The 14783-nt window shown below is 46.3% G+C and overlaps 1 protein-coding gene across 2 annotated transcripts in view; it reads left to right on the forward strand.

The window, feature by feature from the left end:
• The window catches only part of FRAS1 (Fraser extracellular matrix complex subunit 1), a 388317-nt gene that overhangs the window by 14876 nt on the left and 358658 nt on the right, over positions 1–14783 (forward strand). For both annotated transcript variants that reach the window (XM_083520384.1, XM_083520385.1), the window contains exon 2: positions 1893–1924. In XM_083520384.1, coding sequence (XP_083376510.1) covers positions 1893–1924 — 32 coding nt within the window. The remainder of the gene's footprint in view (positions 1–1892; positions 1925–14783) is intronic.

Here is a 14783-nt window from a genome sequence, read left to right on the forward strand (position 1 = left end):
TGGTCCCTCCTAAATCAGGGTCAAACTAGATGTGATGTTAATAGCACAAATACTGTACTTATTTTAATCCTCTGCCTCTATTTTGGCCGGCACAATCTCTCACTGGCTCTGCTTTGCCCCTATGATACCCTGTTAACTTTTTTCTGCGTGAATTTCTAAAATTCTTGTGATGTGTTCCCTTGGATCTGAGTTCAGGTCCTGCCCCAAACCCCTAATATCTGCAGAAGCTAAAATTCTAGCGTTTGGGTCAAAGGCATCCTTTCTAGCATGTTCTGTGTATTCATACCAATGTGCTGCGCATAGTTCATTGCAGTGTTCCATTTCATGCCCTGCAGCTGCTGAGATACATTTTAGAACGGATGATAACTTATTTTAGGAACATCTGTGGGTTCCTAGGCTCCTTTCAACAGAAACAAGCACTCTTCCAGGCTTGAAGTTGGTGGAAGACAAGCTATTAAAGGATAAACTCATTTCTGCTGTGCTTCTTTCTCACTTACAAAGCACCCAACTTTTTCAAAGGGCTAGGAAGCTATTAAAAGTTCAGACTTTGCATGGACAAGTGTAATGAAACCTGGAGCTCATTTATACAAAATACAGTAGGTTGAAACAATTTTAATGGTAATCGTTAACAACTGTTATAGTGATATACTATATATATGTGTCTATTTTCCTTTCCTTACTTTTATCTTCCTCATTTAAAAATAGCACCTTATATGTAAAGGAAAAAATAATAATACTGTATAAAACTGTCCCTGCTTGCAAGCTCAGAACCCAATTGAAACCACACAAAAGGAAAAAGGAATAGGGAGGGCAGAGGAAACAATAACATTAAAGCATATGTATCCATGTATGCTAACTGATGTGGTTAAACAATTTTTTTTAAAAAAAACCTTAGACTGAATTTTAGCACGCATGAAAAACTTAAAACAAACCCTTATTTCCTGATGAATAGCCTTTGGACTATAATGTAACTTAAATAGAAAATTATCTTTAGAAAGATTTTTCCTCCAAAAGCATTTTATTTTAAAAATCCAATTTAAATAAAAAAATTGATTTTTTTGAATTTTTTTTGTAAAAAAACCATTGATTTTTATCCACCCTGGTTCAGTGACCTGTGCAGGGGAACTGCCTGCAGCACCCTAAATCCGTCACTGGCCTGAGATTGGACTTTTGCCTTGTATCCCGTTGGCATCTGAAGGTTCAGATACTCCTGTTGTGAGTTTGCTCCCTCCCAGCCTTTCTCAACCTGTGGGTCCCCAGATGTTGTTGAACTACAACTCCCATCACCACTAGCTAGCAAGGCCAGAGCTCAGGGATGATGGGAGTTGTAGTCCAACAACATCTGGGGACCCACAGGTTGAGAAAGTCTGCGAGTCCAGACACTAAGGATAGTTGGAGAAACTGTGCTGCTTGTGGAAAACGGGCTACTTTGTTGTAAAGGTAAAGGGACTCCTGACCATTAGGTCCAGTCGCGGATGACTCTGGAGTTGCGGTGCTCATCTTGTTTTATTGGCCGAGGGAGCCGACGTACAGCTTCCGGGTCATGTGGCCAGCATGACTAAGCCGCTTCTGGCGAACCAGAGCAATGCACGGAAACACCATTTACCTTCCTGCCAGAATGGTACCGATTTATCTACTTGCACTGGTATGCTTTCAAACTGCTAGGTTGGCCGGAGCAGGGACCGAGCAATGGGAGCTCACCCCATCACGGGGATTAGAACCGCCAACCTTCTGATCGGCAAGCCCTAGGTTTAGACCACAGCACCACCCGCGTCCCTTTACTTTGTTGTAGGGACTGTTAAAAGTGCTCCCCCCCTCTCTCTCCAGCACTTCCTAATTTAACAAGTTGGTTTTTATGTCTGCCTAACACAATTTTCTTTCTGGTCTTTCAGGTGTATGCGTCTACGGAGGCTCATCATTTCAGGTAGGTCAGATTTAATGTTATTTTGTGACTAGCTGTGCCTGAATTAGATTTCATTTTATGGCACGGAAGGGGCTTTGTCCTTGAAGCAAATTCTAGCCTGGAAGAACGGAAGTACAGCGCTCAGACGATGGTGGGACCGGAGAGGTCCTAGCGCCTATACCTGTTGCGATGGCATCCTCTGCTACTGTTTTTGAGGTGGCTACTATAGGGCACAAGTTGGCTAGAAGTGGCTGGAGGGGGAGAGGGCTTGGGGAGGGAGAATTTGCAGATTTTGCAAAAGGCCTGTCTGCTTCTTTCCCCAATGCTATCACTTCATTGCAACAGTTACAGGTATTGCAACGTTACCTTTTTACGAAGTTGCAAAATCATTAAAAACACACACACGAGGCATGGCTTTGACTGCAACCCTCAACACACTTACTCCTTCGAACTCAGGAAAACTTATGGATAAACATTCATAGAATTGCACTGTTTATTGATCTGAAAGGTAACTCTTATATTTGTTACATGGTCCTTTTATACTTTGGTTGTAAGTAAACTTTTAAAAAAAATGTTACAGAACTGTGTTTAACTATTCTATGCATTTGTTTGTGTCATAAAAAACCCCTGCAACTCTATATGCACATACCTGGGAGTAAGTCCCCTTAAATTGAATGGGGCTTGATTTTGGGTAGACGAAGAATCATGCATAGGATTCCACTGCATATAGGGCTGTGTGTTTTGTAAGCCCTGAGGTACAGAACATGTTTGAGATTTCCGAAACTTCATTAAATTTCCCCTTTTCAGCCAGCTGTGTTTTTGTCCATGGCTGAAGGAGTGAGTACGGGAGACGATTTTCAGATAATACTTTTAAAGCCTTGGTTTTATGATACAAATTGTTGCTGAGTGGTTTTGCTTTTTTCAAGAGTAATGATCTTTGTCGGCTTAGCCATGCTGTAAGAGAAAGTATTAGCTGTGTCAGGAAATGTGTATGTAAACCTTTCCCCTATGTAGAGTGTGGCATGTGGGATTAGCAAGTGTCTGAGAGATGGGTACGGTCTGATTTTTAATCTCTGACTTAGAAGGGTGAACTGCCCTTAATATTGCTGGACCAATTTTGGGCTCAGCTGTGGGTCTTTTTTAACATTTCATTGCATGGCGTGCTTAACAAAAAATGCTCCCGTCAGTCTTCAATGGGAGGAAAGTGGTGTGAGATTCTAAGGTTGTTTCAAATTGATCTGTTTGAGGACTATTTATCCTGATTTGTTTGTGGAGAGGTTAGACAATGTTGCATCAACCCAAGTGTTTTCCCAAACTTTGCATTGTATTTCCCCGTTGCTTACATCTTTGGCAGAACGCTGATCTGTTTGGGAGGAAGTTTTGTTGTACAATAGATCCGCACCTACTTTAACGACGCATTGTGAATTCCACCAGCATGTGATTTTGACCTGGCAATATATCACAAATCATGGTGGGTGTTAAGGCTGGGCGATATATCATCTGAAACTGGTTTCCAGCCCATATCAAGATATTGGTTTCATAATTTTTGACCTGGCGTATATTGCGAATGATGATGTGTGTGTGTGCTATGCAAAAATCACAATGTGGGGAAAAACTGTGAAGCCAGGCAACGCCTCTACATAAAGGTAAAGGTAAAGGGACCCCTGAGCATTAGGTCCAGTCATGGCCGACTCTGGGGTTGCGGCGCTCCTCTTGCTTTATTGGCCAAGGGAGCCGGTGTACAGTTTCCGGGTCATGTGGCCAGCATGACTAAGCCACTTCTGGCGAATTAGAGCAGCGCACAGAAACACCGTTTACCTTCATGCCGGAGCGGGAGTATCTACTTGCACTTTGATGTGTTTTTGAACTGCTAGGTTGGCAGGAGCAGGGACTGAGCAACGGGAACTCACCCCGTCGCGAGAATTCGAACCACAGACCTTCTAATCGGCAAGCCCTAGGCTGTGTGATTTAACTCACAGTGCCACCTGCATCCCGCCTCTACATATTTCCAACCTTATTTCAGAAATTGTGATACATCAGCATACCACAATGTTTAGCTGGTAATATATCAAGAAGTTGTAAGCCAGATATTGCCCAGCCCTCCTGGAGATGTAGTTCCAATTATTTCCGGCATCCATGGACTCGGTGGTTTCTATGCAACTCCTTCTTTTATCCCCTACCTTGTGAGGTGTGAATTGGCCCCCACTGTTCTGGGTCTGACCTTGCTAACTGAGATTTAGCTCTCAGTTTAGTGCCCTTGTGCAAACGCGGTTTGCCGTATCCTGGCAGTTGCTCCCTGCGTCTAACCCTCTTAGAGTTAAAATTGCTCTTCCCTCCCAACTTTGACATTGTCCCTTTAAAGCCGTCCTGTTGCAAAGAGAGAGAGAGGGGATGAGATGAAATTGATTTACGGCCCGTTGTCTTTGGCGGACGGCTCGACGAAAAGCCCGAGCAGATTGCATGCATTTGTTTCCATTAAAAATATACTGTGGAGCATCACAATGTTTTAAAGGCTATTGAGAAATCTGCCTACACTCCATCAACTCTAATAAATTGTGCGGCAGATAATTCTCCCCTCCACATTTTGGCTCGATAAGTACTGTAATATACTGGTGCTCAGAACACGCGGAAATGAGACATCAGGATGTCACCCCTGCCTGTTGACGTGCGGCTGATATTTGCAGGACTTTTTTTCACCAGGCTTGTAGGTTTTCGTAGGTAGCAAAGACAGTGTGGATGCCAGACACGTACAGAGCTCCCTTTCATCATGTGGCACAGCCTCAGTGACGGATTCTTAGCCCTCCGCTTATGATAGACTGCTGGTTCCTCTCCATGTATCTCCGCAGATGTCGTGGGATGTACTGAGGAAGGAAAGTTCTCATGGCTGCGGGTGGGGGGACTGAACATCTGCCTTACGCTGAACCAGATAATGGCAGGAAGAGCTGTAGCTTGGCTAGTTGCGTCTTAATCTGTGTTTTGAATTTTTGTTCCTTCCGCTAATTTTCCCCACTTCCAAATTATTACAAATCAAACCAAATTAATTTATTTTAATACAATTTCTAAAAGATCAGGTTTCCCTCCCCCGTTGCGTAATATGTTCACATCGCTGCATCAATTCTTATTAGTCTCTAGTTGTCGGCACTTCACTTGCCATTAAACATTTCTTACAGCTGCCCCCCTTGTGTGTTTTAATTTTTGTGAAGCTCCTTGAGTCCTGGTTCTGGGGGGGAAGTGTAATAATAATAATAATAATAATAATAATAATAATAATAATTCTCACAACAACCCTGTGAGGTAGGTTAGGCTGAGAGGCAATGACTGGCCCAAGGTCACCCAGTGGGCTTCATGGCTGAGTGGGGATTTGAACCCTGGACTCCAAGATCCTAGTCCATGGGTAGGCAAACTAAGGCCCGGGTGCTGGATCCAGCCCAGTTGCCTTCTAAATCCAGCTTGCGGATGGTCCAGGAACCAGTGTGTTTTTACATGAGTAGAATGTGTCCTTTTATTTATAATGCATCTCTGGGTTATTTGTGGGGCATAGGAATTTGTTCATTTCCCCCCTCCAAAATATAGTCTGGCCCCCCACAAGGTCTGAGGGACAGTGGACCGGCCCCCTGCTGAAAAAGCTTGCTGACCTCTGTCCTAGTCCAATACTTTTAGTTTAGCAACTGCACCACTTCTCCAAGTCCAAATAATCAAAAAATTCCTTTACGATGGGAAGAACATCCACAGTCAAGACCAAAAATAAAAGGAGATCACCGCTGCTGTTCTCGCATAGGTATTTCCTTGCATGTTGCCGCTTGCTGGCTGTAACCAGGTCAGAGTTTGTGTTTGGCAAGAAATGTTTTGCTTGGAAACAATCAGCTGAGTCTAAAAAGGGAGGTGGGCAATGTGGGGGTGTTAACCCCAGTTGAGCAGTGTGATCTGGTGCCTCAAGTACAAAGATCTTGGTGGCAGTGGCAAAAGAAGAAGATACAGTGCTGGAATGAGAGAAGCTCAGTGCCTGACGGAGGAGCATATCACCCCCGGGACCCACAGCAGTACAATTCCCATAGCAGTGGAAATGGCTGGTGTTTGCTGATTTGTCCCAATCCAATCCAGCAAATGTGAACGCTATCCGTTGTTGTTGTTTTCAGTCCGCAAACGGCACATAATTGATTTTGGGATTCCCTGGGTTTGCACTGTTTCCCTCGCGTTGAAATAAATGGTGTGGCATAATGTAAGGACGACGTCATCAATTACACGGGTTGCGAAAAATGTCGCCATAGTGGACAGCGGCGAAAGAAGACGAATGACACAGTTTTGGGTGGAAGCTGAACCGCAGCAGAATGGAAACGGTTCTGTGTGATGTGATGAATATGGGGCAAGTGAGAAATCGGTGCCTTCTCACATCCCTGCCCCCCAGATCAAGCAACTGTCTTCGTTTATGCAAGAGGGTCCATGAGAGTGGAGGTGAGGGCCACACCCAGTATTCCTTCACCCCAGAGGGTTTGTCCTTTGACAGAGGTGAGCTAACAGTAAATCACACCATGCAAGTTGGAGTTAGATCTTTATTAGCAAAAAACATGATGGACACAAGAGTGTCTGGCCTATCAGCACAGCACTCATCTCTGGTAGGTCTTGTCCCCATGAAGTAGTTGTTGAAGACCTCTGCTTCCTCACAGATGACTAAGCCCCCTCCTCTCCAGGGCTTTCCCCAAGCAATCGGAGACTGCGCCCGCGCATCGCAAATCTCTCCTCCGTTCTTTACATGCCTCTTCTGGTTCTGGGAGACAGGAAGGGAGCTTATCGCAACAGGAGGGGGAGGCATCCATGACTCATCACTGCCTTCTGCTTCTGCCTCTGATTATGGACTTCTCTGCAACAGACTCTCCCCGCTCTCTAAGCCTCGTTACCTGTTCAGGTTCTGACACCACCTCCTCCCAGTTTTCTCCCTCTCACCGCTCATTGTTGTCCAAGCCTTCCTCTGCATCCATGATATCCGTGGGTGAATGCGTTCCTTAGGTCAAAAGCAGCATCTACCGTATTTTTCGCTCTTTAAGACGAACTTTTCCCCCTCCAAAAATTAAGAGGAAATGTGTGTGCATCTTATGGAGCGAATGCGGGCTCCATGGCTTCAGCGATAGCAATACAAAGCCTCCGAAGCGCAGCGGGAGCTCCCTCTTGCTCTCCTGGCTTTGCTTCGCTGGAGAGGCGCTGCACAGCTTTCCCTCTCTGCGCAGTGCCCCTTCAGCAAAGAGGGAGGAGAAATGGAAGGGGCTCTGTTTCTCCTGCCGCTTCGCTGAAGGGGCGCTGCGCAGAGAGGGAGATATTTTTTTCTTCTCGTTCTCCCCCTCTAAAACTAGGTGTGTCCTATGGTTGGGCGCGTCCTATAGAGCGCAAAATACGGTAAGTGATCTCTTGAAGATTTTAGAATCTTGACAACTCTTCATGCTACCATCAGCAAGTAACTGATAGAAATGAATTCCTTGATGAATCTGCGTTTTCATGCAATAAAAACAAAAAAGTGTGAGCCGTGGAAGGGAAGCAATATTAGTGATCACTAATGCATGGGCTGCTGTCAGATATTGTAAGGTTGGCAGTAACTGGGTCACTGGAGTGGATCTCGTCGGTTGCTTTTTCTGCATGCTAAAGGGCATATTCATATATATTTTTAGTTGCCATATTTTTTAATAGGCTCCGTCGCTGTGCCCTTTACAGTAGCCTGACACGGATGAAACTAAGCACAGGAAGGTATTCTTGGCATAGAGACAAGTGTGGAAAGCTTCACTTGTGACATCTGTGTCATGCAAAAGGCACAGGAGCAGAACATTTTTAAAATTTAAAAGGCTGGCAACCTTTCCAGACAACCCTACTAGTTTCTTTTTTGTTGGGGTGGAACAGACTCCCATGAGAGGTGGTGGACTGTCCTTCCTTCAATGTTTTTACGCAGAGGTTGGGTGGCCACCTGCCATGTATGATCTGTTAGAATTCCTGCTCCGTGGCTGCAGTCATGGGGTTGTTGTCTATCACATAGAATCATAGAATCATAGAGTTGGAAGAGACCACAAGGGCCATCGAGTCCAACCCCCTGCCAAGCAGGAAACACCATCAGAGCATTCCTGACATATGGTTGTCAAGCCTCTGCTTAAAGACCTCCAAAGAAGGAGACTCCGCCACACTCCTTGGCAGCAAATTCCACTGTCGGAACAGCTCTTACTGTCAGGAAGTTCTTCCTAATGTTTAGGTGGAACCTTCTTTCTTGTAGTTTGGATCCATTGCTCCGTGTCCGCTTCTCTGGAGCAGCAGAAAACAACCTTTCTCCCTCCTCTATGTGACATCCTTTTATATATTTGAACATGGCTATCATATCACCCCTTAACCTCCTCTTCTCCAGGCTAAACATGCCCAGCTCCCTTAGCCGTTCCTCATAAGGCATCGTTTCCAGGCCTTTGACCATTTTGGTTGCCCTCCTCTGGACACGTTCCAGTTTGTCAGTGTCCTTCTTGAATTGTGGTGCCCAGAACTGGACACAGTACTCCAGGTGAGGTCTGACCAGAGCAGAATACAGTGGCACTATTACTTCCCTTTATCTACATGACGGTGTATGTTTTGACTCTACAGAGTGGTAAGTGACAGAACATCTCTTGCCTTTCCTGGAGATGCCAGGATTGAATCTGGGGTCTACCACTGAGCTAAAGCCGTTTCCCTAAATGATGCTCTCCAGGGCTCTCCTTTTCTCTCTAACATCATCTGGAAATAGAATCCTAGAGTTGGAATAATAATAATAATAATAATAATAATAATAATAATAATAATAATAATTTATTTATACCCCGCCCATCTGGCTGAGCTTCCCCAGCCACTCTGGGCGGCTCCCAATCAAGTGTTAAAAATAGTACAGCGTTACATATTAAAAACTTCCCTGAGGGTTGTTAGAACTCCTGCTCCATGATTGCAATCATGGGATTGTTGTCTATCACATGATGGTATATATGTTTTGACTCCACAGAGTGGGAAGTGACAGAGACAGGATGCTTGTGTTACTGTGTTCCATGAAGTGGGACTATTGTCCTTTGTTCTTTTTCTCTTTGCTGTCTGATGCTAGAGAGAGAGGGAGCCATGTTGCAGTGCTCCGTGTGTGTTTATATGTAAATAAAGTAGATTAGCCAAAATGCTGAGTTGCTGAGGTCTGTCACGTGCATGATGCACAAACTCTGCGGATCCCTAAGTGTGGCGATGTCTGTTGGCATCGGTCACTGTGATGTTCGGGCTGAAGAAAGCTTTTGAAACTCCCGAACGAAAGATTAGGAGGGAGAGAACATGGCAGTTGGGCATGTGTCTCTACCAGGGTCCTTCTCAAGTGTAGGCTGAACTCCTGACATGATCTAGTTGAGATTCCTGCATTGCAGGGGGTTGGACTAGATGACCCTCAGAGGTCCCTTCTGACTACAGTTCTGTGATTCTGTGTGATGCAGAAGTGCTCACCTTAAACATTGCTCCCTGAGCAAAGCAATTCTACCTTTCGGATCCGCGAGCTTCCCTTCGTCTTCCTCCTCCTCAGCGTCTCTTCCCTCCTGCACCTCTGAGGCGTTCTGCTCATTTTATTTTTTTAAAAAAATAAAATAGATAAATAGGTGTCTAAGTCAGCTACTTTCCTTTTCAGTCAGCGACATTCCTCTTTGTCTTCACCAGGCTTTGAAGGAAGCGCATTACAGAAAGGATTGATTATGTGCTATTGTATCCTGCTTCCTAAGCACTTAACGGCTGTGTACAATGGTAAATGCTGAAAAACAATATTTTATGCAAAAGCGTTCCCTTCCCCCACCCCAGTGAACTCAATGGGGGTGGGTGGGGAGAAGGAACTCTTCCTAAGCTTTGTGCAAGAAAAGAGAAAAAAAAGGCACTCTGAATCTTGAAAATCCCATAGGGGATGATGCATTTGCCTGTTTTTGCATTACATAAGAAGAGACCTGCAGGATCAGGCCACCGGCCCATCTTGTCCAGCATCCTGTTACTCACAGATGCTTATGGGAAGCCTACAAGCAGGACCCAGTGGCAGATTTGGGCTCTCAAATTTCAGTGGTGCCCTGTGTGATGCTAAAATTTGTCATCTTGTCCCACCTCTACTCCATTATTGTAGCACCGCCTGCAGTGCAGCACCTAGTGCGGCCAAGCCAATCATGCTACCTTAAAACCACCTTTGCAGGACCCGAGCACGAGCGCTCTCCCCTCCTGCAGTCTCCCTGCTGCACTGAGGAGGAATGGTGGGAGCCTCCCCTTCCCCTGGATCCTGAATCTTCCCAGGAGCAGGAGGACAGTATAGATTTGGAACAGCGGTTTGCAGAGGGGCATAGTTCAGAAGGCAGAAGCTAGGAAATACTGGATGGGGAACAGCTCGCAGAAGAAACACAGAAAGAGAGAGGGTTAACAGATTCACAGTCTCTGGACAGCATTCACACCCCCGCCCCCATCTCCAAAGTCACGGAGAGCTCAGAAAGTGGCAGAACAGAAAGCACAGAGGGTACAAGCTCAGATTACAAGACGTAGGAGTGGCGTAGATTAATTGGGACAGAAGTGGGTGGAGTCCTTAATTGGGAGCACCGCCATTCTGGGAGATGCTCTGTCCCATGAGACTAGGGCCCTACAGGATTTAACCTCCCTCCGTCAGGCCTGTAAGACAGAGCTATTCCATCTGGCCTTTAATTTGAATTCAGCCTGATCTTTTATTTCCCTTCTCTTCCCTCCCTCTCCCCTTTTATGATGATTACCCACTCTGAGACCCCACAGCAAATTCTCCCCTGGTCTCCTCGCTGGCCCAAGTAGGACTCATTCAGCCAGCTAGCCCTGGAGATTATCTAATGCTTATTAGATGGATTACCCCTAAATTGAGTTCTGAACTTTGAATTTTATTGTTATTCATGTTTTTATACTGTACAATTAAGTGTTTTAAATTTGTTGTTGGCCGCCCTGAGCCCAGTTTTCTGAACTGGGAAGGGTGGGGTATAAATAAAAAATTATTATTATTGTTGTTTATTTGTTCTCTTGCTGTGATTATTAAAGTTTCTAACTGGTAAGAAGGCTCATTTTCCTTTGTTCTGCTTATCTACTGACACAAGGGAGGAAGCCAATTCCCTGAAGCCTGACACTCCCTCGGCTGGTATTCAGCAGCGTTACTGCTTCTGACCGTGAAAGCAGAGCAGAGCCATCGTGGCTACGAACCATGGATAGCTTTGTCCCCCACAAATTTGTCCAATCCTCTTTTGAAGCCACCAAGGATGGTGACTGTCTCTGCCTCCTGTGGATGTGCTGGATGCTGTTGGGTCCACCACATTCTTGGTTCAAACTCATCTCCAATGCCCTCTTTAGGGAGTGATAGAAATTAGCCAGGCGCCAGGCGCGTTTTGCTACCGGCATAGGGAAAATGGCGACCATGTGGACATCTCTGGATGCCAAGTTGACAACTGGCATCTCCACCTGGCTGACTCCATCTTTCTTAAGCAGGTAAGCTTGAAGAGCTTTTTAATTTCATTTATACCCTCCCTTTTTTATCCATTGGTACAATTTTCACCCCTTCCTCAGTTACCTTATTTTTTGCTCTATAGGACGTACTTTTCCCCCTCCAAAAATTAAGGGGAAATGTGTGTGCGTCCTATGGAACCAATGCAGGCTCCTTGGCTTCAGTGATAGCAATGTGAAGCCTCTGAAGTGCAGAGGGAGCACTCCCTCCACGCTCCAGAGGCTTCGCGTTGCTTTCACTGAAGCCAGGAGGGTGAGATGGGTCGGTGCGCACCGACCCCTCTCGCTCTCCAGGCTTCAGGGATAGCCGCCTGAAGCCTTCAGAGTGCAGCGGGAACTCGTGCTGCGCTCCGCAGGCTTCGGGTTCCCTTTGCTGAAGCCGGGAGAGCAAGACTCTCCTGGCTTCAGCTGAGAGGGAGAGATGCGCAGCGCCCCTTCAGCGAAGCGGGAGGAGAAATGGAAGGGGCTCCGTTTCTCCTGCCACTTCGCTGAAGGGGCACTGAGCAGAGAGGGGGAGAATTTTTCCCCCTTGTTCTCCCCCTCTAAAACAAGGTGCGTCCTATGGTCGGGTGCGTCCTATAGAGCGAGAAATACGGTAATCCCTACAACGACCCTGTGAGGTAGGTAAAGAGGCGTAACGACCGAGTGGGGGATTTGAACTCTGATCTCCCAGGTCCTAGTTTTACACACTCACCACTATACCCCACTGGCTTCCTAGCGTCCTTCTGCTATGGGGCAGCTCTATAAATTAAGTAGGTAAAAACAATATATGGGGAAAGCAAGATGTCACTTAGAGAAGGATCTGAAATATTTTCCTTGAAGCTTGCATTTGTTCTTTTCTGGGTTGTTTTATTTGATGTTATAACGTCTTCTAAACCGCCTTGAGATTCCCCCCCCCCTTTAAAATATAAAGGGGTATAGAAATGGAATGAAAAATAATAATAGTAATAAATTTTTCTGCAAAAAAACAAAGACGCCTAGATATTCATTGGTGGCAACCATAACCCTGGTTTAAGGTTCCATTTGGTGATGGAGCTTATATATCTGAGTTTCTAACACTGCCTATAAGGAAGTATTGTTCAGAGTAGCCAGTTGCATTGCTCACTACGGAAGATAACAGCACAATAAAATTCGATTAATTGGGCATTTATTCAAAATCCAGTTGAAACGACTTGGTTTAATTGATTCAACAAAACAATCCAGCGATACCAGCTTTTCAAAGTCGGGATAGGTCATTTTCATACCTCCCTCCCCTTGGCCTCTCAGTTCCACATAGGGAGCCCACCCACTTTGGGTACCAGTGCTCTGTAGCGTTTTAGCCACCGCTGTTTGATTTTCAAATGATTCCATCTCTTCTTTGAACGATGGTGCCCAGGGAGATGTTGCTGGCGATTCATCGACCGGACACGCATGGGGCTCCCTGCCTGCGAAAACCTCTCCCTCCGGCGGCTTTGAAGCCTGGCGACGGCTGCGTTTGTGCAGAGGGACGGCCGCATGTCGCATGGATTAATCAAACTTGTCCCTCGCCGTGTTCTCAAAGCTGCACGGTCCTTCTTGAGACTTCTGAAGGCGGCCTACGTTTCCCTCGAAGATTCACCGCTTTATAGTTGAAGGAAGACAAAAGCCAGGAAGGTCAAACGCCTGGTCGCAATAGTGATGGTGGGAGACTCATTTTGTGAGGAAATGGTAGAATTCAGCTGCATGGGCCTAATTTTTGCTGAGGTTAAGCTCCAGAATCTTTGACTCCAGTTCATCCCTGGAGTGTAGGCGACTCTTAACGTCCTCAGGGCTTGCGTTCCAGGGGCCAAAATCATTTACAGTGAAAACGTCGGGAAGGATTGCCAAAGGTTCCCCCCCCCACAATTCTCTGCCCTCTTTCCAATTTTTATTTTATTTTGCCAAGTTAAATTCATGCAAGTTGTGAGTTACCTGCATGTCATCTCATAAAAAGGCACCTCTGTGAATGCATAACATGCATTATAATTTCCGCATGTCAGGAGTGCGTGCAGGAGCCAGGCCCTGTGACCAGTAGGGCTTCGCAGGACTGGGGCCTTCCTAAGTTTGTTCTGGAGAGGCAAGGCGCGGCCGCACAGGTGAGGCTGCTTGGTAACTCACAGCACCTGGTGGCAAGAGCTGGGAAGGGATATAAGGTCAGCATTTCCCTTCTGCTCTTTGCCACAGCAACACGTTTCCTGCCTTGCTGTGTTTGGCTTCTTGCTTCCTGATGTTCGGACCTCAGCTCCTTGCTTCTTGACCCTCGGACCCTTGACTTCATGTCTCCCTGCTTCCTGACCCTCTGACCCCTGGATTCTGGACTCTCGTTCCTGCTCCCACCCTGCCACCTTGCCCCCAGTCCCGATGTCCTCAGCCTGGACTTTGTGATACCGCAGTCCTACAACCTGATCATTCTCATACCTAGCTTACTATGCAGGGTTGCCCTGCAGATAAAATGGGGAGAAGGAACACACTTGTTTTCTTTTGCTCTTGAGGGCAGCACTCGAACCTGTGGCTTCAAGTTACAAAAATGGAGATTGCGACTAAACATGGGGAAGAACTTTCTGACAGTAAGAGCTGTTTGACAGTGGAATCGACTCATTTGGGGGAGTTGTGGACTCTCCTTCCTTGGAGGCCTTTAAAAAGGGGTTGGGTGGCCATCTGCCATGGATGCTTTAGCTGAGATTTTTGAATTGCAGGGGGTTGGACTAGATGACCCCTAGGGGTCCAACTCTACAATTCTCTCTAGTTGGAAACTTCTGCACGTGAGAGGGAGACAAAGACCCTTTCCTGGTTGCCACGTTCCGAATTTCTGGTTGAGGGGACACTCAGAAGAAGTCCTCTTTTAATGATTTTGTGGTTCAGATAAGTGAAGGAAGGGCTCTCTGGCTGCTACTCCTAGCAGGCGGGCCGAACCTTGGGCAGCCTAAGAGCCACATTCCCTTACAGTGAACCTCCTGGAGGCCACATGCCAATGGACAGCAGGATCAGAGACAGGTGTCTACAGAGCGATGGAGGTGATTTCTACTTTTGCATGTGATTCTTTGGTTTACCTGGTTATTACCTACACTGGCTCCCAGTACGTTTCCGAGCACAATTCAAAGTGTTGGTGCTGACCTTTAAAGCCCTAAATGGCCTCGGTCCAGTATACCTGAAGGAGCGTCTCCACCTCCATCCTTCTGCCCAGACAATGAGGTCCAGTTCCGAGGGCCTTCTGGCGGTTCCCCCGCTGCGAGATGCCAAGTTACAGGGAAGCAGGCAGAGGGCCTTCTCGGTAGTGGCACCGGCCCTGTGGAACGCCCTCCCACTAGATGTCAAAGAGACCAACAACTACCAGACTTTTAGAAGACATCTGAAGGCAGCCCTGTTTAGGGAAGCTTTTAATGTT

Source organism: Podarcis liolepis (genome assembly GCF_965112155.1).
Source record: "Podarcis liolepis genome assembly, chromosome: 9".
Taxonomy (NCBI): Eukaryota; Metazoa; Chordata; class Lepidosauria; order Squamata; family Lacertidae; genus Podarcis; species Podarcis liolepis.